Here is a 24,466-nt window from a genome sequence, read left to right on the forward strand (position 1 = left end):
TCTCTTGGATATTTTATTCATCAGATTCCTTTGATAAGGAGATTGTGTACATAAAAACTTTCATCACATTCCAAATAACTCATAAAATTTCTCTCCAGGGTAGATTCTCTGATGTTGAGCAAGATTCAAACTCTGTTGGAAAGCCTTTCTGTGGTAATCACATTCATAAAATTTCTCTCCAGGATGGATTCTCTGATATGCAGCAAGACAGGAGTTCTATGTACAAGCCTTTCCACACTGATTACATTAATAAGGTTTCTCTCCACTGTGGATTATCTGAGGTAAAGTAAGACTGGTCCTCTGTGGGAAAGTCTTTCCCCATTGATCACATTCATAAGATTTCTCCCTAGCATGGATTCTCTGATGTTTAAGAAGAACTGAGGGTTTTCTAAAAGCCTTTTCACATTGATCGCATTCATAAGGTTTCTTTCCACTGTGGATTCTTAGATGTAGAGAAAGACTGGAACTGCAACTGAATGCCTTTCCACATTGCTTACATTCAAAAGGTTTCTCTCCAGTGTGGATTCTCTGATGTTCCGCAAGTCTAGACTTCATTCTGAAAGCCTTTCCACATTGATCACATTCATAAGGTTTCTCTCCAGTGTGGATTCTCTGATGTGAAGTAAGACCAGTCTTCTGTGGGAAAGCCTTTCCACATTGATCACATTTATAAGGTTTCTCTCCAGTGTGGATTCTCTGATGTGAAGTCAGACTGCCCCTCTGTGGGAAAGCCTTTCCACACTGATCACATTTATAAGGTTTCTCTCCAGTGTGGATTCTCTGATGTGAAGTCAGACTGCCCCTCTGTGGGAATGCCTTTCCACACTGATCACATTTATAAGGTTTCTCTCCAGTGTGGATTCTTTGATGTGAAATAAGACTGGTCCTCTGTGGGAAAGCCTTTCCACATTGATCACATTTATAAGGTTTCTCACCAGTGTGGATTCTTAGATGTAGAGAAAGACTCGTGCTGCAAATGAAAGCCTTTCCACATTGCTTACATTCATAAGGTTTCTCTCCAGTGTGGGTTCTCTGATGTCTAGCCAGTTTAGACTTCATTCTGAAAGCCTTTCCACATTGATCACATTCATAAGGTTTCTCTCCACTGTGGATTCTTAGATGTAGAGAAAGACTGGAGCTGCAACTGAAAGCCTTTCCACATTGCTTACATTCATAAGGTTTCTCTCCAGTGTGGATTCTCTGATGTAGAGCAAGTTGGCTTTTAAATCCCCAAACCTTTCCACACTGATCACATTCATAAGGTTTCTTCCCACTGTGGATGTTCTGATGTGCAGCAAGATCCGAGGTACTTCTATAAGCATTTCCACTCTGATGACACTCATAAGGTTTCTCTCCAGTGTAGATTCTCTTAAGTACAGGAAGACTAGAGCTGCCTCTCCAAGCCTTTCCACACAGATTACATTCATAAGGTTTCCTGTCATTGTAAATACTATGATGTGTAATGAAGGATGAGTGTTCATTAAAAGCATTACCACATTCCTGACACTCATGTGGTTTCTCGCCAGTATGAATTTTTTGATTGTAAATAAGGGATAACTGTTCACTTAGATTCTTCCCATAATGACAATCATAAGGTTCCTCTTCTGTGTGGATTCTGTGAAGTACAGTACAGATTTGTCTCCCAGTGAAGTCACAAGGACCATCCCTCGTGAAACTTTCCTCATGAATTTCTTTCACAGAAATGCTTAGCTTGGCAGTAGGCTCTTTCATTTCTGGTCTAATCTCGCCTTCTGTAAGAATCAAACAATAAAACATATACATACAGAGACACATGTACACACATATGTAATTATAATCCCTTCCCTCCTTTGGGATAAAGTAAAATAAGTGATCTATATCCTACTTCCCCAGGCCAAGAGAAAAGTCTTCAAAGTTCAACGGACAGAATCAATCATTGAAAATGTCACTAGCTCACTTCTGCAGGATAACCCGATTTACATAGAGTTTCACACACAATCACATTGGATCCTCACAAACCCCTGTGATACTGGCAGGACAAGCATTCTCATTACATTCTCAGCTCAGAATGGCCGAATGACCTTCCAAATATCCCAGCAGCTGAGCCAAGAAAACCAACCCTACAAGTGGGCATGCTCTGGCCATGGTATGAGAGGGCCTTTCTCAATTCCAGTTTCTTTTGTTTTGTTTTTTTAAAAAAAATTTTTATTCTTGTAAGTTGACTTGTTCCCTCCCTCTCTTTGGATCCTCCTATTCCAGGAGACACAACAGTATTGGAAGCAGGCCAATTATTGCTCCTATAAGGAGGCTTTAAGTTCAAGGGAAAAGAAGAATCAATCAATGTGGCCAACTTCACTGTTGCTTTATTTTAAGAAATTGCCACAGCCATTGCCAATCTTGAGCAACCACCAGCCTGATCAGTCAGCAGCCATCAACACTAGGCCAGTCTCCAACAGCAAGAACATTAAGACTCACTGAAGGATAATAGTTCCCTTCTCTTTAGCAATAAAATATTTTAAAGTATATGCCATTCTTTTAGACATAATAGTGTTGCACCTAAAATAGACAACAGCGTTTTGTAAACATAACTTTTGCATGTACTGAGAAACCAAAAAACTCAAGTGACTCACTTGACTGCAATATTTGGTTTATTGTGGTGCTCTGGAACAGAACCCACAATATCTCTGAGCTGGGCCTGAAATTTGTCATTCTTGCTTTGACTTTCTCCCTAATGCTCCTCTCCTCCTGAAACTGTTACTACCCTCACTCTTTAAGTTCCTTGGTTCAGCTAAGACCGATGGGCCCAGTCTGGTGCTTCCTCTCAAACATCTCCATATCTGTTTGCCAGACTGGGAGCTCCCTGACAGCAGGCACTGACTTTTTCGTTCCAAATCCTTAGCAAGGTGCCAAGAAAACTGGAGGTGCTTAATCAGTGTTTACTGACTGAATGACTGGGCCCAGGACTGACACCGGGCCCCAGGCTCTACCTTAGTCCTTGTACTGTGCTCTGTCTTAGTTGGCAAATTCAGGTTCTGGCCTCCAACCTGTTTCTGGCTCTTTCTTGCACCTTATTCTCTATGCTGAATGACCTCTCTCTGGTTCTAGCCCTCATGGGACCTGACCAGAACCATAGTGAAGATCACAAACACTTCTGTCTAGGCTCCTGAAGCACCTCATAGTACAGTCCTCTCAAAGAATCTGGTCAATGATTCTTCAAGAATGGGCTAAAGATTGAGCTTCAGAGATGAGGGGACAGACACAGGTTGATGATTTATGTAAAACAGAGCCTTGGATTAACTCTAAGTAAGGTAGTGACCTTTGCTACTACTTCAATGCTACTGAATGGAGGAAAAATTATAAGACCAGAGTATCTGAGTTCATTACAAATTTAGGTTACATAGTCTCAGTGTGAATCTCACTGTGGCAAGTATATCCTTTGACATCTCCAGAAATGACTCCCTTGGGGTAGCTAAGTGGTCATTGCAGTGAATAGAGAACTGCTCAGGAAGACTCAAGTTCAAATCCAGCCTCATACACTTACTAGCTGTGTAACACTGGGCAAGTCATTTAGGCCCATTGGGCTCAGTTAACTCATCAGTAAAATGAGCCTTAAAAGAAAATGGCAAACACTCCATTACCTTTGCCAGCAAAACCCCATATTGGGTCACAAGAGTCATAAACAGCTGAAATTACTGAAAAACCTCATAACTGACTCTCTGTCTCATTTAGCACAGCAGCTTTTCCAAATACTTTCATTCTTCCCCAACCCTCCATTATTTCTTGCTCCCACTCTCCACCCCCCACTCACCTCCTCACCTAAGAAAAATTTGTCCTATATTGCATGGAAAATATTGGATACTTTTTTTAAAATTTAATTTATTTAATATATTTAGTTTTCAGCATTGATTTTCACAAGAGTTTGAATTACAAATTTTCTTCCCATTTCTACCTTCCCGCCCACTCCAACATGGCATATATTCTGGTTGCCCCGTTCCCCAGTCGACCCTCCCTTCTGTCACCCCACCCCCCTTCCCATCCCCTTTTCCCTTACTTTCTTGTAGGGCAAGATAAATTTCTATGCCCCATTGCCTGTGTATCTTATTTCCTAGTTGCATGCAAAAACTTTTTTTTATTTTGAACATCTGTTTTTAAAACTTTGAGTTCCAAATTCTCTCCCCCTCTTTCCTCCCCACCCACCCTCCCTAAGAAAGCAAGCAATTCAACATAGGCCACATGTGTATCCTTATGTAAAACCCTTCGAAAATACTCATGTCGTGAAAGACTAACTATATTTTGCTCCTTCCTATCCTATCCCCTTTATTGAATTTTCTCCCTTGACCCTATCCCCTTTCCAAAGTGTTTGTTTTTGATTACCTCCTCCCTCTATCTGCCATCCCTTCTATTGTCCCCCCTTTTTTATCTTCTTCCACCTTCTTTCCTGTGTGGTAAGATACCCAATTGACTGTGTATGGTATTCCTTCCTCAGGTCAAATCCTATGAGAGCAAGATTCACTCATTCCCCCTCACGTGCCCCCTCTTCCCTTCCTACAAAACTGCTTTTTCGGCCCACTTTGATGTGAGATAATTTACCCCATTCTATTCCTCCCTTTCTCGCTCTCTCAATATATTCCTCTCTCATCCCTTAATTTGATTTTTTTTTTTTAGATATCATCCCTTCATTTTCAACTCACCCTGTGCCCTCTGTCTATATATATATATATATATATATATATATATATACATATACACATACATACACACACACACACACACACACACACACATATATACATACATACATATGTATATTCCCTTCAGCTACCCTAATACTGAGGTCTCATGAATCATACTTATCATCTTTCCATGTAGAAATGTAAACAAAACAGTTCAACTTTAGTAAGTCCCTTGTGATTTCTCTTTCTTGTTTACCTTTTCATGCTTCCCTTGATTCTTCCATTTGAAAGTCAAATTTTCTGTTCAGTTCTGTTCTTTTCACTGAGAAAGCTTGAAAGTCCTCTATTTTATTGAAAATCCATATTTTGTCTTGGAGCATGATACTCAGTTTTGCTGGGTAGGTGATTCTTGGTTTTAATCCTAGCTCCACTTTCCTATGGAACTTCATATTCCAAGCCCTTTGATCCCTTAATGTAGAAGCTGCTAGATCTTCTGTTATTCTGATTGTGTTTCCACAATACTCAAATTGTTTCTTTCTGGCTGCTTGCAGTATTTTCTCCTTGATCTGGGAGCTCTGGAATTTGGCAACAATATTCCTAGGAGATTTCTTTTTGGGATCTTTTTGAGGAGGTGATCCGTGGATTCTTTCAATTTCTATTTTCTATACTCTGGCTCTAAAATATCAGGGCAGTTCTCCTTGATAATTTCTTGAAAGATGATATCTAGGCTCTTTTTGTGATCATGGCTTTCAGGTAGTCCAATAATTTTTAAATTATTTCTCCTGGATCTATTTTCCAGGTCAGAGGTTTTTCCAATGAGATATTTCACATTGTCTTCCATTTTTTCATTCCTTTGGTTCTATTTTATAATATCTTGATTTCTCATAAAGTCACTAGCTTCCACTTGCTCCAATCTAATTTTTAAGGTAGTATTTTCTTCAGTGGTCTTTTGGACCTCCTTTTCCATTTGGCTAATTCTGCCTTTGAAGGCATTCTTCTCCTCATTGGCTTTTTGGAGCTCTTTTGCCATTTGAATTAATCTATTTTTTAAGGTGTTGTTTTCTTCAGTAATTTTTTCAGTATTTTTTTGGGTCTCCTTTAGCAAGTCATTGACTTGTTTTTCGTGGTTTTCTCACATCACTCTCATGTCTCTTCCCAATTTTTCCTGTACTTCTCTAACTTGCTTTTCCAAATCTTTTTGAGCTCTTCCATGGCCTGAGACCAGTTCATGTTTTTCTTGGAGTCTTTTGATGTAGGCTCTTTGCCTTTGTTGACTTCTTCTAGCTGTATGTTTTGGTCTTCTTTGTCACCAAAGAAAGATTCCAAAGTCTGACACTGAATCTGGCTCTATCCCCCTAAAAACATTGGATATTTAACAACAACTATCTTATCCTCTTCATCTGCCATACATCAGATTCCTTCTTTTCCTTTCTGATACCATCATCAGATGAAATGGTCCTCTCTCTGCCAGCTAGAGCAAACCCCTTTCCCTGTCTAAATCATCCCATTGCAGTACCTCATCTTCTTCAATATGCTGTCTCTCCAGCATCCCCACTATTTCATTACTTTTCAGTCTCTACTGCAGTAATGACACCTTTCCTACTGCCACAAATGAAACTTCTCTAATCCTTAACATATAGTCACCTGATCCATTCAACCAAGAAATATTTCCCTATGTCTTTCTTTCATTTCACAGCTAAACAACTGGAGACATCCATTTACAATTGGTGTCTACAACTACCTTGGTTTTTCTGAAATTCTCTGAAGTCTAGCTCCCAATTTCATTGTTCAATGGAAATGCCTCTCTTCAAAATCACCGAAAATCTCCAACATGTTAAATCCACTGGCCATTTCTTCAATCTCTCTCTCTCTCTCTCCTCTCTCTATGTTTTAGTGACACTCTTCTCCTGGTTCTCCAAACTAAACTCATTCTTTTCCTCCCAGCCCTCCCCTCTTTCTACTTTCCTAATGCTCTGCAACGAATCCTTTCTCTCCCACACACTCACTTCTCTTCCAACACAGTAACTGCTTTGGTTCAGGCACCAATCAAATCACAACTGAGGTACTACAAGAACCTGCTGCTTGGTCCAGATGACTCAGGTCTCCCCTCTCTCCAGTCATTATGGACCATGTCACCATGTACTCAACAACCTCCTGTGGCTCCCAAGCAGAAAGATCAAACAGAAAATCCTCTCTGGGGCTGTTAATCACCTACCCCTTCTTCACCTACCCTTCTCCAACACTTCCAGTCTTCTTTCACCTTATTTCCATCCCAAAAGAAGTATCACTCAGTGGTACAGACCTCCCGTCTGTTCTGTGAACAGAACACTCCACCTCCACACTCCTCAGGCTTTCCTCACCATCCCCCAGCCTAGAATGCTCACCCTGGCTCCCCTGAAGCCCCAGCTAGGGCCCACCTTCCACAATAAACCTTTCCACTCTTCCTTTACTTTAGGGCCTTCCTTCTCCCAATGAGCTCCAATTTGTCCTGTCCCGGACAGGTTTCTATATTGTTGTTGGCATGTGGTCTGCCCCACAGGCTGTGAGTTACAGGACAGCAGGGAATGTCCCTTGTATCTCCTTATGTCCCTGGTCCTTAGCAGAGGGTCTGGCATATAGCAGGCACTTGATAAGTGCTCATTGACTTGAAGAAAGTCTAGGAAAGAACCCAGCCTGGAAAGTCTAACCAATTTTTGCACATTCAGCTGAGTTCTTGCCCCAAGATTCCAAATATTGACTTTTCATAGGATCTGAGATTCATCACTGGGAGACAGCTTCAAGGTCATGCTGAACAACTCCCTCATTTTAAAGGTGGGGAAACTGAGACTCAGTAGTTCAGTGACTTGTCCAAGATCCCACTGCTAAAATGGGTCTCAAAAAGAATTCCAAGTCACATCTTTCTGCCCCAGATCTAGCACTTGCTTCACCCCCACACCCAGAAGCCTCTTGTAATCCCAGCTTTCATATATCTGCTTTCCCTTCACTCACCTGGACAGCAGCTCCTCAGGCCTTCTTGCTCCAGCAACCATGATGCTCCCCTTTCCTCCAAATAAGAGATGAGATCTTCTCTGGAAACTGGCAGACCTGGGAATGGGGAATCAGGGATGAAGATGGAGAAAAACTAGTAATTTAGGTCTCTTTAGGGAAAAGAATGTGCATAAAAAGCTAGAGAATCACTCCATCATGTTCACACAGATCTGGCTTATTCTCCCATTATTGCTTGTAATGCAAGTAACCCAAACTAGGATGTGCCAGATCAGCCTTGAGCTCCTGAAAATTAGATCCTATCAGGTTTGGTCCTATCCCCTCCCTGCTGTTCCCCACTCCCTGAAACCAATTAAAAACCTTGGGACTCTTCATTCAAGGAGTCATTGCCTCTTCAGGGGAGATTCTCCTGCTGGGGAACTCAATGAACCTCACTTTGCCCAAATTCTGATTCTTGGCCAGTCTGTTATTCCTGCATTGACAGGGGCCTGCATGCAAGGAGAACAGGATGGTTCCCAGAAGTCCTGAAACAAGGTGTCCATAGCATTTATTTTGGGAGCTTTGGGGAGAGATGGGGAGAAGCTCATGGAGTCAATTTGGAGTCAGAACATTTGGTCCTGGTACCCCTTCTTCATAGGAGGAGGGACTCATTGCAGATCTCCATTATCTAGACATTAGAGGCAGCTGGTAGTGCAGTGGAGAGAGTCCAGGGCCTGCAGTCAGGAATGCCAAGTTTTAAATCCAGCCTCAGACACTTACTAGCTGTGTGCTCGTGGACAAGTCACTTAACCTCTGTTGGCTTCAGATTTCTGAAATGTCCAATGGGGATAATAATATCACCCAATGACATCATATTGTAAAGAAGGCACTTAGCACAGCAGCTGGTGAACAGCTGGTGAACAGAAATGCTTGTTCCCTTCCTTTCTTTCCCAACTTCTGGCTGGAATCTGGGGCAATGTAAAGGAAGATGAAGGACAAACGGGCCCTACCAGGCACAGCTAGGAGCTGCAAGCTACAAACTGATGCTTATATTTGGCCCTTCCCAAAGAGGAAGGGGGTGCAGGGGAAATCCACCTGAGCAGATTTCAGAGATTTGGCAGAGAAAATTCACATCAAGGGAGAGGCTGGACTACATAATAGCACCTGTGATGCTTCAACGCTGATCTTAACTTTCACCTCAACCTGCCTAGAATTGGCAAGAGGCAGTTTCAGAGGCAACCAGGAAACCTCCAGGTTCTCTTCACACAATGTACTTAACTTTTACAGGAAAACCAGGCAGCAGGAGGACCCTATCTGTGAGACATAAGAGACCAGCACTTTTCCCTTCCAATAACTGATAAATCCTCCAAATGGAGGAATGTAGATATTCCCTTTGATAGCAGACTCAGAGTGGGCAGGGGAAGTGTCCTTACCAAGGGAGAGCAGGTTCTGGGCATTCTCCAGCATGACTTCCTTGTACAACTCCTTCTGAGGATGGTCCAAGAGGCCCCACTCCTCTGAGGTGAAGTCCACAGCCACATCCTTGAATGTCACCAACTCCTAAATCATCAAAAGTCACAGGAATGAGAGCTGAAAAGGACTCCAGAATTCATGTAGTCTAATGAAAGGAGGGAACTGAAACAGAGAAAGGGGATTTACTCAAAGGTTGTACCCTTGATGGGGGTCAGAGTGAACAGCTGAAACAAAGTCATAAAGACCCCAAAGGAATACTGAGAAAAGCAGTTGATATGGTCAGTTTGAATAAAGTTGACAAATGTCTTACTATGGAATGTGAAATTTCAGACAAAGTATGTGTTTTATTTGTGAGGCAGGAAGATCTGTGGAAGAGAAAGACAGAAAATGATGTGAAATTTCTGCCTTCTCATAACTAGTAGAAGTGATATGCTATGAAGAAAATTGTGTGAGGAATTTGTGAGAAGCTACCAAGTACAGTGTAACTGGAGGGGCAAGGGGCCATTTATGAGTGATTATAGAAAAGAGAGGAAGGTAAAAGACATAGCCTGTTTCCTAAGAGGCTGAAGCAAAGTCTTCCCTAGCTAAAACATGATAAGGATTCATAAGACATCCTAATTACAATCTGGACTTAAGAGAGGGGTGTGAGACTTTCTAGCCAAGTGAAGGAGAGTTAACTGTTGTAGCCTCAAGTGCTCAAAGTAACCCTGGGCATGATCTGCCATGGGAAAAACATCTTGTGCCTTTTCTTTATGATTCCTTTCATTCATCAATAGCACATATTTCTTTATCATAATGTTTAGTTCCCATAGTTGGTCACTTTCCTTTTCTTTGTGCAGAAAGTGAACCAAAATGACATTACTATGTCAAGGTTGAGGTACAATGTGTCTGATCAAGGCTGATCAGAACAAGACAAGCCCAGAAGGCTCTACCACAGGTTGGGCACTTACAGTCCATGTGAACACGTGATGTGCTCTCAATTTGCACATCTCACCATTCTTTGGAGTGATGGCAACTCTGCTTTGCTTACTCAGCATGACACAGTCTTTGATGCAGGCATGCCATGATGGGTGGTCCTTTGCCAGTGTCTCCCATGTCTCACAACTGATTACAAAGCTCTTCAGAGAGACCTTGGGAATGTCCTTCTGTCACTTCTTATGACCACCTTGGGACTTTCTTCTTCACATGAGTTCTCCATAAAATATTTTTTTAGGCAAACATTCTTTTGGCATTTGAACAACATGGCCAGTCCATAGCAGTTGTGCTCTCTGCAGTAGAATGTGAATGTTGGCAGTCTAACTTGAGGAAGGACCTCAGTGTCCACTACCTTATCTTGCCAGGTGACCTTCAGAATCTTCCTAAGACCATTCAAATGGCAGAGATTCAGTTTCCTGGCATGGCACTGGTAGACGATCCAGCTTTCACAGGCATCCAACAGTGAGGTCAGCACAATGGACCTTCTGTTTTGTAGTCACCCTAATACCTCTTCTCTCCCACACTTTGCCTGGCAGCCTCTCAAACACTGAACTATCTCTGGCAAAAAAGGTGACAATTCAAAATTAGCTATCTGAAACAGAACATAATCTTAGATACAAAATTTGCTAGTAGATAATGACGTAATTGTAGCAGTTGACAGGTTACCTTTAAGGTCAACTAATTCCTCAGTAATTTGTGACAAAGGTGTGATTTATGGAAATTATTTTTATTTATTTAATTTATTTAATATATTTAGTTTTCAGCATTGATTTTCACAAGAGTTTGAATTATAAATTTTCTCTCCATTTCTACCCTCCTCCCACTGCAAGATGGCATATATTCTGGTTGCCCCGTTCCCCACTCAGACCTCCCTTCTGTCCCCCAACGCCCCTCCCATCCCCTTTTCCCTTACTTTCTTGTAGGGCAAGATAAATTCCTATGCCCCATTGCCTGTGTATCTTATTTTCTAGTTGCATGCAAAAAACATTTTTTTATTTTGAACATCTGTTTTTAAAACTTTGAGTTCCAAATTCTCTCCCCCTCTTTCCTCCCCACCCACCCTCCCTAAGAAGGCAAGCAATTCAACATAGGCTACATGCATATCATTATGTAAAACCCTTCCACAATACTCATGTTGTGAAAGACTAACTATATTTTGCTCCTTCCTAACCTATCCCCCTTTATCCAATTTTCTCCCTTGACCCTGTCCCTTTTCAAGTGTTTGTTTTTGATCACCTCCTCCCCCATCTGCCCTCCCTATCATCCCCCCTTTTTTTATCTTCTTCCTTCTTCTTTCCTGTGGGGTAAGATACCCAATTGAGTGTATATGGTATTCCCTCCTTAGGTCAAATCTGATGAGAGCAAGATTCACTCATTCCCCCTCACCTGCCTTCTCTTCCTTTCCTACAGAACTGCTTTTTCTTGCCACTTTTATGTGAGATAATTTACCCTATTCTATCTCTCCCTTTCTCTCTCTTTCAATATATTCCTCTCTCATCCCTTAATTTGATTTTATTTCTTCAACTCACCCTGTGCGCGCTCTCTCTCTGTGTGTGTATATATGTATATGTGTATATATATATACACATATACACATACATATATACATACATACATATATATACATATGTATATACATATACATGTGTACATATATATACATATGCATATTCCCTTCAGCTACCCTAATACTGAGGTCTCATGAATCAAACACATCATCTTTCCATGTAGCAATGTAAACAAAATAGTTCAACTTTAGTAAGTCCCTTGAAATTTCTTTTTCTTGTTCTTTTTCTTGATTACCTTTTTATGCTTCTCTTGATTCTTGTGTTTGAAAGTCAAATTTTCTATTCAGCTCTGGTCTTTTCACTGAGAAAGCTTGAAAGTCCTCTATTTTATTGAAAATCCATATTTTGTCTTGGAGCATGATACTCAGTTTTGCTGGGTAGGTGATTCTTGGTTTTAATCCTAGCTCCACTTTCCTATGGAACTTCATATTCCAAGCCCTTTGATCCCTTAATGTAGAAGCTGTTAGATCTTCTGTTATTCTGATTGTGTTTCCACAATACTCAAATTGTTTCTTTCTGGCTGCTTGCAGTATTTTCTCCTTGATCTGGGAGCTCTGGAATTTGGCAACAATATTCCTAGGAGATTTCTTTTTGGGATCTTTTTGAGGAGGTGATCTGTGGATTCTTTCAATTTCTATTTTACCCTCTGGCTAGAGGGTATCAGGGAAGTTCTCCTTGATAATTTCTTGAAAGATGATATCTAGGCTCTTTTTTTCATCATGACTTTCAGGTAGTCCAATTATTTTTAAATTATCTCTCCTGGATCTATTTTCCAGGTCAGAGGTTTTTCTAATGAGATATTTCACATTGTCTTCCACTTTTTCATTTCTTTGTTTAGTTTTATAATATCTTGATTTCTCATCAAGTCACTAGCTTCCACTTGCTCCAATCTAATTTTTAAGGTAGTATTTTCTTCAGTGGTCTTTTGGACCTCCTTTTCCATTTGGCTAATTCTGCCTTTCAATGCATTCTTCTCCTCATTGGCTTTTTAGAGCTCTTTTGCTATTTGAGATAGTCTATTTTTTAAGGTGTTGTTTCCTTCAGTATATTTTTGAGTATTTTTTTGGGTCTCCTTTAGCAAGTCATTGACTTGTTTTTCATGGTTTTCTTGCATCCTTCTCATTTCTCTTCCCAATTTTTCCTCTACTTCTCTAACTTGCTTTTCCAAATCCTTTTTGAGCTCTTCCATGGCCGGACAGCAGTTCATGTTTTTCTTGGAGGCTTCTGTTGTAGGCTCTCTGACTTTGTTGACTTCTTCTGGCTGTATGTTTTGGTCTTCTTCATCACCAAAGAAAGATTCCAAAGTCTGAGATTGAATCTGGGTGCGTTTTTGCTGCCAGCCCATGTTCCCAGACAACTTACTTGACCCTTGAGTTTTTCAGTGGGGTATGACTGTTGGTAGAGTAAAGAGTCCTATGTTCTAAGCTTGGGGGGGGGGGGATGTGTTGTTGATTTCAGAGCTCTTACAGCCAGCTCTGCCACACCAGCCCTCCTCCTTCCCCAAGAACCCCCAACCTGGACTGGACTTAGATCTTCAGCAGGCTCTGCACTCCTGCTCTGATCCGCCACTTAATTCCTCCCACCAGATGGGCCTGTGGCTGAAGCAACTGCAGCTGTAGTTCTGTAGCTGCCCCACCTCCGCTACCCCTGGGGCGGTGGCTGGCAAATTCCTTCCACTCCCCTCAGCTTTTCCCACTAACCTTCTCTGTTGTCTTTGGTGTTTGTGGGTTGAGAAGTCAGGTAACTGCCACAGCTCACTGATTCAGGGCGCTAGGGCATACTCCTGCCCAGCTCCTGGTCTGGTTGTTCCATGCCACTCATGCTATGCTCCCAGTCAGTGCAGGGTAGACCTCACCCAGCAACCATCCAGGCTGTCCTGGTCTAGAGCCCTGCTTCCCTGTGCTATTTTGTGGGTTCTGCAGTTCTAGAATTGGTTCCGAGCCATTTTTTATAGGTTTTTGGAGGGACTTGGTGGGGAGCTCATGCTAGTCCCTGCTTTCCAGCCGCCATCTTTTTATAATAGAAGAGAATGAAAAAAATTACAAAAATCTTAGGAAACATGTTTTGAACAAAATTCAATTGGATGAGGCGGGTCACCTGACTACTTGCTCCTCCCAGTTTTTCCTAACCCAGACTCATCCTGTGTCTATCAACCTGTCTGTCAAAGTGAGATTCCTGAGAAAATCTTGCTGTGCAAATGATCAGTTTTGCAACCCAAATATTACTTGAAAGGAACCTATAGCTTGAAGAAAGACTGGAAAACAGAAGCTTGTGGTTTGCAGTTAGCAGTCACACCCCATCCTCCAGCTGCCAGAAAGGGAAACTCAGTCTTAGAAGATTAGACCACTCAGATTAGAGTTAACCTCCAGCTAAAAGAATAGGAAAAGGAGTTTATCCACTAAGACTGGGAAGAAGAACCTAGCCTTTCATCAACCCTCTTTGTCCAGAATCCAGAAAGAGGAATTTAGCCTTTGAAAAGAGTCTTACAATACCATGATTGTTTTAGTCCTACAAAGATATGCGTCTTCCTCTAAATTATCTACTATTAAATGATAGCCATATCGGTCTGTGTATTCACTAAATCTAGAGGTCACCTAGACAGAGAAGAATACCTGTATTAGTTTGGCTTAGCTGTGAGGGCTAGCTTTTCCCAAAGAAAGGAACTTAATCCTCCAATGAAACTAAAAATAAATGAAAGTAATTAAATACTAACCGACTTAAAGGTTATTCTTTTCACAACGTCATCACCTGCGTACATGCTGGAAAGTACACGGTCAAGGTAAGTGAACTCATTTACAAGATTCAAAATTTCTCAAACTGCTGTAACCAATGGAAGGTGCCATACTAAATGGTGGAGATTTGTTTTTACATTTTTTAAAAAATACTTTTTATTTTCCTCTAATTACATATTAAAATTTTTTAAAATGTTTTTTGTTTATTAAAGTTTTGAGTTCCAAATTCTATCCCTCCTTCCCTCAGTCCCCCACTCCCCCAGGAAGCAATCAGATATAGGTTACACGTGTGCAATCTCGTAAACTATTTCCATATTGGTCACTTAATACAGGAAAATTTGAAAAAAAGAAAGTGAAAATTGTTGCTTCAGTCTGTATGCAAACAATATCAATTCTTTCCCTGGAGGCAGACAGTATGCTTCATCATTAGTTCTTTGGGATTTTCTTCCATCATTGCATTATTGATAATAGCTAAGGAAATTAGGATTAGACCAACATCTTACACCATATTCTATAATACATTCTATATGGATGTTATTGTTGTTCATTTGTTTCACTCGTGTCTGACCCTCCATGACCCTCTTTGGTATCCTCTTGGCAAAGAAATTACCAAGGAAAACAGCCCTGATATCTTAGAGACAAAGGGTAACATAGAAATTGAAAGAATCCACCAACCTCCTCCTTAAAAGGATCCCACAATGAAAACTCCAAAGGAATACTCCAGCCAAATTCCAGGCCTCCCAGGTCAAGGAGAAAAGAGTGTAAACAGCCAGAAAGAAGCAATTCAAAGGTCATGGAGCCACAGTCAGGCTAACACAGAATTTAGTAGTTTTACATTAAAAAGTCAGAGGGTGTGGAATGATATTCAGCAAGACAAAGGAACTAAGATTATAACCAAGTAGCACATAGCCAGAAAAAACTGAGTACAGTCCTTTAGGGGCAACACTGGACCTTCAATATAGAGAAGATAATCAAGCATTCCCAACAAAAATACCAGAGCTGAAAAAAAAATTGATCTTCAAACACAAGACAAGACAGAAACATCAAAAGGTAAACAGGAAAGAGAAAACAGAAGAGATTCAATGAGGTGAAATTGTGTCTATGCCTACATGGGAAGGTGACACATGAAACACTTAAGACCTTTATGACCACTGGGACAATTAAAAGGAATATACATTGACAGTCACTATATACATTGTGTAAATTGTATTATACGTGTATACACTGTATACACTGTATGGTAGTATAAACTGACTGTGAAGGGAGGATCTTCAAAGAAACAATATCAGAGTCAGAATTATATTCCAAGAAGAGCGAAGGGAGAGGTTAAAGGGGGTGAATTATCTCATGTAAAAGAGGCACGGAAGAACCATTACAGTGAATGGGAAGATGAGAGAGTTGGAAAGGGAGGGCTTGAACCTTACTCTTATGAAAATTGGCTCAAAGAGGGAATAACATACATGCTCAGGTGGGTATAGAAATCTCTCTCATCTTAGAGGGAAGTAGAAAGGGACAGGGATGGGCCGGGGGACTGACAGAAGCAAGGGCATGCTGGGGGAGTGTAGCCACAATTCAGCAAGCTGCTGTTGTGGGGGTGAAAGATCAACACAAGCCTAACAACAAGAGCTACCAGCACAGGTTCTTTTGACCTCCTTTACTAAGGAAAGCAACATTAAGGGATTAACAGTCATATTTCAATACAACATACAAACATCATTCACTTAGTATAGGAGGAAAAGCCAGCAATCTGAACTTCAGAGCAAATAGAAACCAATTACAAACACACACAATACAAACAGACCAAATCACAATTTCTAGTTACCAGGAAAGCATCAACATCTACATTTACAAGCCAGGGACTCTTAAGGACAGCTGCCCAGAGTCTCCACATCAACACTCCTCCATGAGGGAGAGAGAGTCCCAGACAAAATGGTAACCTTTCAGTTTTCATACTCTGTTCAGGGCCCAAGGGATTCACACCTAATCAGCAAAAGGGTGTGGTCATGGGGATTAGCTGCTAGTTAGCAAAAGGGTGTGGGCCTGGGGCTTTGCCCCTAATAAGGCTTAATCAAAGGCATTTGATTACTTTAGCATTCCAAAAGAGAAAACAGCAAAAAAAAAAAAAAGTCCCACCTTAATTAATATTAAGGGGAGGCATTGGTCAGAAACAAAACACTAGTGAGGAAAGACAGGGCGAAAGGCGAGAGGGAGAGCAGGATTGACAGAGCGAAAGTAAGATGGAGGAAAACACACAATTATGATGACTGTAAATATGAATAGAATGAACTCACCCATACAATGCATAACTGGTTGTAAAATTATAATCTTGATCACATTAAATTAAAAAGGGTTTTTGCCGCTAGCGGCTATGGTGCTGAAATGGCCAGAGATGGCAGAATGCCTCCAAGAGTGAAAAGAAAACACAAAACATGGGCCAGGTGGAAGAGTAAAGAACAGCTCCATTTATTATGCAGAGCAACAGGGCTTATATACCCTTTTAGGCAAGGAGAATCAACAAATTTATGTGCAAGGCATTTGCAGAATGTATGACTTCCCCCTGCTTAGTTCCCCTTTTGCCATAAACAATATTGTGTTAATAGCACACAGGTGGTATTTAACACGTGTGCCGTGGTGGTTCTGGAGAGAGCACGGGTGTACCAAGGAGAGTTGAAGAGCCTCCATCCTGAGCAGCCTGTGTATGCTGAGGGAGGGATGGAGAGCCCATAAGCCCAAGGGCAAGAACAGGCCTCTGGCCTGTATCTTATCCCAGAATGGACTTTCTCAGAGCTGGCCCTCTACAATTTTTTTTAATTTATTTATTTAACATATTTAGTTTTCAGCATTGGTTTTCACAAGAGTTTGAATTACAAATTTTCACCCCATTTCTACCCTCCCCCCCCTCCAAGATGGCGTATATTCTGGTTGCCCTGTTCCCCAGTCAGCCCTCCCTTCTGTCACCCCACTCCCCTCCCGTCTCCTTTTCTCTTCCTTTCTTGTAGGGCAAGATAAATTTCTACAACCCATGGCCTGTGTATCTTATTTTCTAGTTATATGCTCCACCCCCATATGCCAACCCCTCCATCATTCCCCCCTCTTTTTTTTAATCTTCTTCCCTCTTCTTTCCTGTGTGGTAAGATACCCAATTGAGTATGTATGGTATTCCCTCCTCAGGCCAAATCTGATGAGAGCAAGATTCACTCATTCCTCCTTCACCTGCCCTCTCCCCTCCTCCCCCAGAATTGCTTCCTCTTTCCACCTTTATGCGGAGATAATCCACCCCATTCTATCTCTCCCTATCTCCCTCTATCAATATATTCCTCTCTCATCCCTTAATTTGATTTTATTTCTTTTAGGTATCTTCCCTTCATCTTCAAATCAACCTATGTCTGCGCTCTCTCTCTCTCTCTGTGTATGTGTGTGTGTGTGTATATATATATATATATACATATATATATATATATACACACACACACACACATATATACATACATACACATTCACATATATATGTATATATAAACGCATAACCATATATATACACATATATATATACATATATATATATGCATATTTCCCTTAGCTACCCTAATACTGAGGTCTCATGAATCATACACATCATCTTTCCATGTAGGAATGTAAACAAAACAGTTCAACTTTAGTAAGTTCCTTGAAATTTCTGTTTCTTTTTCTTTTTCTTGATTATCTTTTCATGGTTCTCTTGATTCTTGGGTTTGAAAGTCAAATTTTCTATTCAGCTCTGGTCTTTTCACTGAGAAAGCTTGAAAGTCCTCTATTTTATTGAAAATCCATATTTTGCCTTGGAGCATGATACTCAGTTTCGCGGGGTAGGTGATTCTAGGTTTTAATCCTAGCTCCATTGACCTCCGGAATATCGTATTCCAAGCCCTTCGATCTCTTAACGTAGAAGCTACCAGGTCTTCGGTTATTCTGATTGTGTTTCCACAATACTCAAATTGTTTCTTTCTGGCTGCTTGCAGTCTTTTCTCCTTGATCTGAGAGCTCTGGAATTTGGCAACAATATTCCTAGGAGATTTCTTTTTGGGATCTATTAGAGGAGGTGATCGATAGATTCTTTTAATTTCTATTTTGCCCTCTGACTCTAGAATATCAGAGCAGTTCTCCTTGATAATTTCTTGAAAGATGATATCTAGGCTCTTTTTTTCATCATGACTTTCAGGTAGTCCAATTATTTTTAAATTATCTCTCCTGGATCTATTTTCCAGGTCAGAGGTTTTTCTAATGAGATATTTCACATTGTCTTCCACTTTTTCATTTCTTTGTTTAGTTTTATAATATCTTGATTTCTCATCAAGTCACTAGCTTCCACTTGCTCCAATCTAATTTTTAAGGTAGTACTTTCTTCAGTGGTCTTTTGGACCTCCTTTTCCATTTGGCTAATTCTGCCTTTCAATGCATTCTTCTCCTCACTGGCTTTTTGGAGCTCTTTTGCCATTTAAGATGTTGTTTTCTTCAGTGTATTTTTCAGTATTTTTTTGGGTCTCCTTTAGCAAGTCATTGAATTGTTTTTCATGGTTTTCTCGCATCCTTCTCATTTCTCTTCCCAATTTTTCCTCTACTTCTCTAACTTGCTTTTCCAAATCATTTTTGAGCTCTTCCATGGCCTGAGACCAGTTCATGTTTTTCTTGGAGGTTTCTGTTGTAGGCTCTTTGACTTTGTTAACTTCTTCTGTCTGTATGTCTTGGTCTTCTTTGTCACCAAAGAAAGAATCTAAAGTCTGAGACTGAATCTGGGTGCGTTTTCGCTGCCTGGCCATATTCCCAGCCAACTAACTTGACCCTTGAGTTTTTCAGCGGGGTATGACTGCTTGTAGATTACAGAGTTCTATGTTCCACGTTTGGGGGGGAGGTACCAGCTCTGCCACACCAGCACTTCTCCTTCCCCAAGAACCCCCAACCTGGACTAGGCTTAGATCTTCAGCAGGCTGGGCACTCCTGCTCTGATCCGCCACTTAATTCCTACCACTAGGTGGGCCTGGGGCCAGAAGGGACTGCAGCTGTAGCCGCCCCACCTCCGCTGCCCCCGGAGAAATCAAAGCTATTTGTAGTCATATAAAAATGCTATAAATGTCTGTTGATCAGAGAAAGGCAAATTAAAACAACTCTAAGTTACCACCTCGCCTATTAAATTGGCTAAACATCAATATTGGAGGGAAGCAGCAAAACTGGAACACCAATACACTGCTGGTGGGTTTGGGAACTGATCCAACCATTCTGGAGAGTAACATGGAACTATAATCAAAGGGCTATGAAACTGTGCATACCCTCTGATCCAGCAATAACACTGTTAAGTCAGCATCCACAAAGGATTTTTTAAAAAGAGAGGCAGAAAAGGACCTATTTAGAGAAGGGTATTTGTAATAGTTCCATTTGTAGTGGTAAAGAATTGGAAACAGAGGAGGGGAATACCTTAACAAGCTGTGGCATATGACAAGCAGGATGATTTCAGAAACACCTAGAAACACTTACATGAACTGATGCAGAGTGAAGTGAGCAGAACCAGGAGAACATTGTACATGGCAATACTGTATGGTGAACAACATGAATAACTTAGCTATTCTCAGTGATACCTCGATCTAAGACAATCTGAAAGGACTCATGATGAAAAAAGCTATGCCCCTCCACACAGAGAACTAATTAGTGAGTCTAAATACAGACTTAAAGCATGCGATTCTTCAGGTTCTTTCTTTGGTTCAAGTTTTCTCCTTACAAAAGGAGTCATATGGAAATGCTTTACATGATTGCATATGTACAACCTATCTAGGATTGCATACACTCTGTGGGAGCGGTAAGAGGAAGGAGGTAGGTTGGGAATTGGGAACTCAAAATGGAATAAAAAAGTAATTACGTGTTACCAGGAAAAAATGAAATATTATTTTAAAAAGATCAATAGGCAAATGGAAACTAGTAGAACACCAAGCCTGCAGTCAGGAAGGAGGACCTGAGTGAAATTTAGCCTCAGACTAGTACCAGCTGGGTGACCCTGGACATGCCACCTAAGCCTGTTTGCCTCAGTTTCTTATCTGTAAAATAAGTTGGGGAAGGAAATGGCAAACCCCTCCAGAATCTTTGCCAAGAAAACCCCAAAGTGTGTCACAAAGAGTGAGACACAACTGAAACAAGTCAAAAGCTACAACAAATAGCCATTCCCCAATAGATAAATCGTCAAAGGATATGAACAAAGAATTCTCAAAAGAAGAACTGCCCAGTAGTCTCAACCACAGGAAAAAATGCTCCAAGCCACTAATAAGAGAAAGGTCAACCAAAACCACACTGAGGCGTCATCTCACAGTCTGCAAAACTGACCACAGTGACAAAAAATGGCAGCAGTCAATGTTGGAGGGGTTGTAGGAAGACTGTCACACAAAGACAATGTTGGGGGAGCTAGGAAATGGTAGAAGATCATGAAGATCTGAGTTCAAATCCAGCCTCAGGCACTTACTAGCTACATGACCCTGGTAAGTCATTGGACCTGTTTGCCTCAGCTTCCTGAATAGTGAAATAAAGACGATAAGAACACCTCCCATACAGGGTTGTTGTGCAGATGGTCAAGAGTAGATTGGGGGAGAAAGTGAGTCCCTCCACTGTGTCTTTCCCCTCGAGCCTGATGCCTCTCTGACAGGAGCTGAGTGTCTCCTTTGGCACCCCCATACCGCCATTGGAAAAGAAAACTCCCAGGACTTTGAATAGTTCCCCAAACTCAGCCCCTTCCCTACATCCTCTCTAACAAGGGAAGGCCCTTCACAAATGCTAATGCATTTACAGCTAAAGAAGGTGCTCTTCTCTTTGGCCTGGTCCAAATAGCTCTGCTAAGGGCCTCTGAACATGGGAGTGTGACCCAGAAGCCAACTTAACCTGTTTTCTTCAGTTGCCTTATTTTCCATTAACACTGGACCAGAGTATACAGGAGGCCAGGACCCTGCACCCCACCCTGCTCCCAACCCCACCTCATAGCATTTGGTCCTTTCAGCCCTCACTGCCCTCTCCGTGTGCCTTGGAGCATCAAACTGCTCAGTGTGCACCAAAGACATAAAACTGTGCAGCTCAGACCCTCCAGAACAACCACAACATCCTGTCTTCTAGGTGTGACAGGGAGAACTTGGCCAAAGAAGCAAAGGGGAGAGGGAAGCAGTTCTATGGATGTTGGGGAGGGGTGCTAAGCATGGATAAAGGGAGCAAAGACAAGACCCTAGGAGACAGAGGAATGAGTGAAGTGGCCATCCTTTTGACTCTGGGATCATGAGGGAAACCTTAAAAATGAACATGGGAGGGCAGAAATTGGGGCTAACAGGTGCGGGTGGGTAGGTTAGTGCCTGTGATGCCAAAGTGCCTTGAATCAGTTGTAAACACAGGAGAAAGCAGGGCAGTGTTTTACTACTGTTTTCAATTTCATGCCTATTTTTAAAAAGAAACATTCCATAGGTAGGGGATTGCCAACCTCATAGACAATCCCCTTTGTCTATGGAAATGGCTTCTTTGGCTGATGTTGGCCAAGTCTGAGGACAGAGTGTACTCACCTGGGCTGGGGGTCTGGACCTCCCAGGGGCCATTCCCTCTGACTCCAGGCTCCCTGCTTGGTCCAGGTCTTGGTCTTCTGAAAGCTGAGCTGGGAAGGCTGAAGGATCCCAGAGGGGCAGAGTCTTTTCCTGTTCTTCCAGGACAGGAGGCTGACCTGTGGGAGATTTACAGAGTGTCAGGCCCTGCCCTCAGGCCAGAGACTCCACCCTACAGGTTTGGCAGGGCTTGGAAAAGATGATCCCACCATCTCCTGCTCCTTCTCTTCCATCCCCTTCCTATCTCCCATTCTCTTTCAGTGAACCAAGAGGCAGAAGGGCCTTGGGATCCCAAATGGGATGAGACAGTCAGAGCTGAAATGGTTCCTGAATCAGAGATCTCCCTCCAATTGATTCTCTGCCCTCCCTGAACTGTATCACCCAAACTAACACACATACATTAATTAGACAACCTACTGCCTGTTTAATCTAGGGAGGAGGGAAGCTTAGGAAGGCTGGCGATGGACACAGCTCTGGGAAACCTGAGGCTGGGAGACCAAATCTAGTCTGGGATTTACCATTGATACAACAATGTTCCCAGCAGTTGTTTTGGGGGTGAAAGACCAACACAAGACAAACTAAAAGGAGGATGCTAGCACAGATTATTTGATCTGCTTTTCTAAGAAATGCAACTTTAAGGGGTTAACGACCTAAGTTTAATTAAACATACATATATCATTCACTTAGTTCAGGGGGAAAAGATCAGCCCCCAGAACTTCAGGGCAAATACAAACAGAAGTTACAATACTGCAGTATAAACAGAGCAAATAACACAAACCAGCCTATCCATACCAATACATAGTTACCAGAGAAGTACCAACATATGGGTCACCAAAGCTGGGGCGGGGGGGGGGGGGGGGGGGGGGGGGGGGGGGGAGGGGCTGCGGCGCACAGTTTCAACAGCTTGCCCAGAGTCTTGTCACCAGCACTGTTTTAATGAGTTCACCACCAGAAGTCAAACTCTAAAGTCAGATCTTACATACCTGTCTCAGGGCCCTGGGGCACTTGATCACTTCAGTGCTGATAGGCACTCACACAAAGAATAATGCAAAGTCCCATTTTATTTGTCATTACATTTGGAAGGCAAAGCTATTTGATTACCTAAGCATTCCAAAAGAAGAGTACAAAAAAGGACTGCCCGGATTGCCATTATAGCCTCCTGGCAGGGCCCTGAGGCCTCTGAAAGAAGAGGAGGCAAGGAAGCAGGATGGCTGGGAAAGGGGAGCTCAGGTAGGGTCTGGGAGGGAATCCTGGGGCCCCTGGTAGACGTTAGGCCAGGAATCCCTCAAGGGAGACCAGACAAAGGGAGCCAGTGCCTGGGGTGGGTCAGCGAAGCAGCCCAGGAGGTAAGGGGGGCCAGGAAGGAGCTTTAGTTCCAGCATCCAAGGTGGGGTCCCCAGGGCAGGCAGGACTTACAAGTTCTGGGTGGGAGGGGTGGAGGGGGTTCGTCTTTAGGAAGAACACCTGAGTCTCTAACCAAAAGCTGAGGGCAGGGAGACAGGATTCTTGGGTTCCTGTGGGTAAGGTTTGAATTCTGGGAAAGGGTGACCCAATCTTAAATCTGGGGAGGGTGACCCTGGACCTTTGGGAAGTGATTGGGAGTCTGGAAAAGAGTTAGCAGAGGGAAGCTTGTCCAATAGGCAGGACTGGGAGGGAGGATTGCTCCAGGAGGACCTGGAGGGCACTCCCACGGTCAGAGGAGAAGGAACTGACCCAAAGGTAGGGACAGGGAGCAGAAGCCAGCAGGCCTGTGGCGGGGTGGGGGCTCAGACCTACCTGGGACCTGCACCCACAGAGCTAGGGTCCTGAAGGCAGAGATCGAAGGTCCAAGAGAAGGCAGCATGGTCTCAGCTCTGAAGCAGGAAAGCACAGAGGTCTCCGCTATGAGGGAAGAAGGCAGAGAGATCTCGGCTCTCAGGGAGGAAGAACGCAGCCCAGTCTCAGCACAAGTTCCTGTTTTCAGCCAGCCCCCTCGGGGCGGGGCCTCCCACCCTGTGCCCAGCCTCGGAGGCCCCCAGGATGGGCCCTTTCCTCCAATCACAGGCACGGTGGGGAGCTCACGACCCTGCCTGCCTCTCCTCCCCAAGCCCAGCCCTCCATCACATGGAATGCCTTGGCCACTGGGATGAGCCCTCTCCTGCCCTAGATCCCTCCCACGGCTCCAAACTCCACCCCGGGCCTCCTATTCCACCTGGGCCACCACCCACCAGGCTGGCCAGCTCTGAGAGCACCTCCTCCCCCATTACTACCAGCTGATTCCAGAAGTGAGGAGGTGGGAGAGGGAGAACAAGGAAGAGGCAACCTGGAGATTTCCAGGAGAGCAAGTGATTCACAGCTAAACCAAGCTTAGTTTCAGAATGGAGGTTGTTCACCAAATGCAGTCAGGCTGGCTGGCACATTTCTCTAATTTCAATTACAATGATGCTCGTTTACCGGCAGACCCCGCGAGGATAATCCGGGTGTTTCACCATGTTAGGGCAGATCCACCGGTAATGTAAAATACACTTAAA

General features: G+C 42.6%; 1 protein-coding gene across 1 annotated transcript; it reads right to left on the reverse strand.

The window, feature by feature from the left end:
• Positions 1–23,860, reverse strand: LOC118839111 (zinc finger protein 260-like). The gene is made up of 5 exons (XM_036746554.1): positions 23,733–23,860; positions 21,921–22,075; positions 9,050–9,176; positions 7,641–7,736; positions 1–1,751 (listed from the first exon to the last, which is right to left on the reverse strand). The coding sequence occupies exons 1-5, from the start codon at positions 23,797–23,799 to the stop codon at positions 247–249; spliced, it is 1,950 nt and encodes a 649-aa protein (XP_036602449.1). The 5' UTR covers positions 23,800–23,860; the 3' UTR covers positions 1–246.
• Between the last annotated feature and the right edge of the window lie 606 nt (positions 23,861–24,466).

The sequence above is a fragment of the Trichosurus vulpecula genome, chromosome 2 (assembly GCF_011100635.1).
Source record: "Trichosurus vulpecula isolate mTriVul1 chromosome 2, mTriVul1.pri, whole genome shotgun sequence".
Lineage (NCBI taxonomy): Eukaryota > Metazoa > Chordata > Mammalia > Diprotodontia > Phalangeridae > Trichosurus > Trichosurus vulpecula.

Bases quoted from the DNA above. Each gene is read 5' to 3' on its own strand.
- LOC118839111 (XM_036746554.1), bottom strand. From the start codon at position 23,799: ATGCTGCCTTCTCTTGGACCTTCGATCTCTGCCTTCAGGACCCTAGCT. The intron at 22,076-23,732 runs GTAGGTCTGAGC...AATCTCCCACAG, and splicing joins TCTGTGGGTGCAGGTCCCAG to GTCAGCCTCCTGTCCTGGAA. The intron at 7,737-9,049 runs GTAAGGACACTT...CCCCATTCCCAG, and splicing joins CCAGAACCTGCTCTCCCTTG to GTCTGCCAGTTTCCAGAGAA.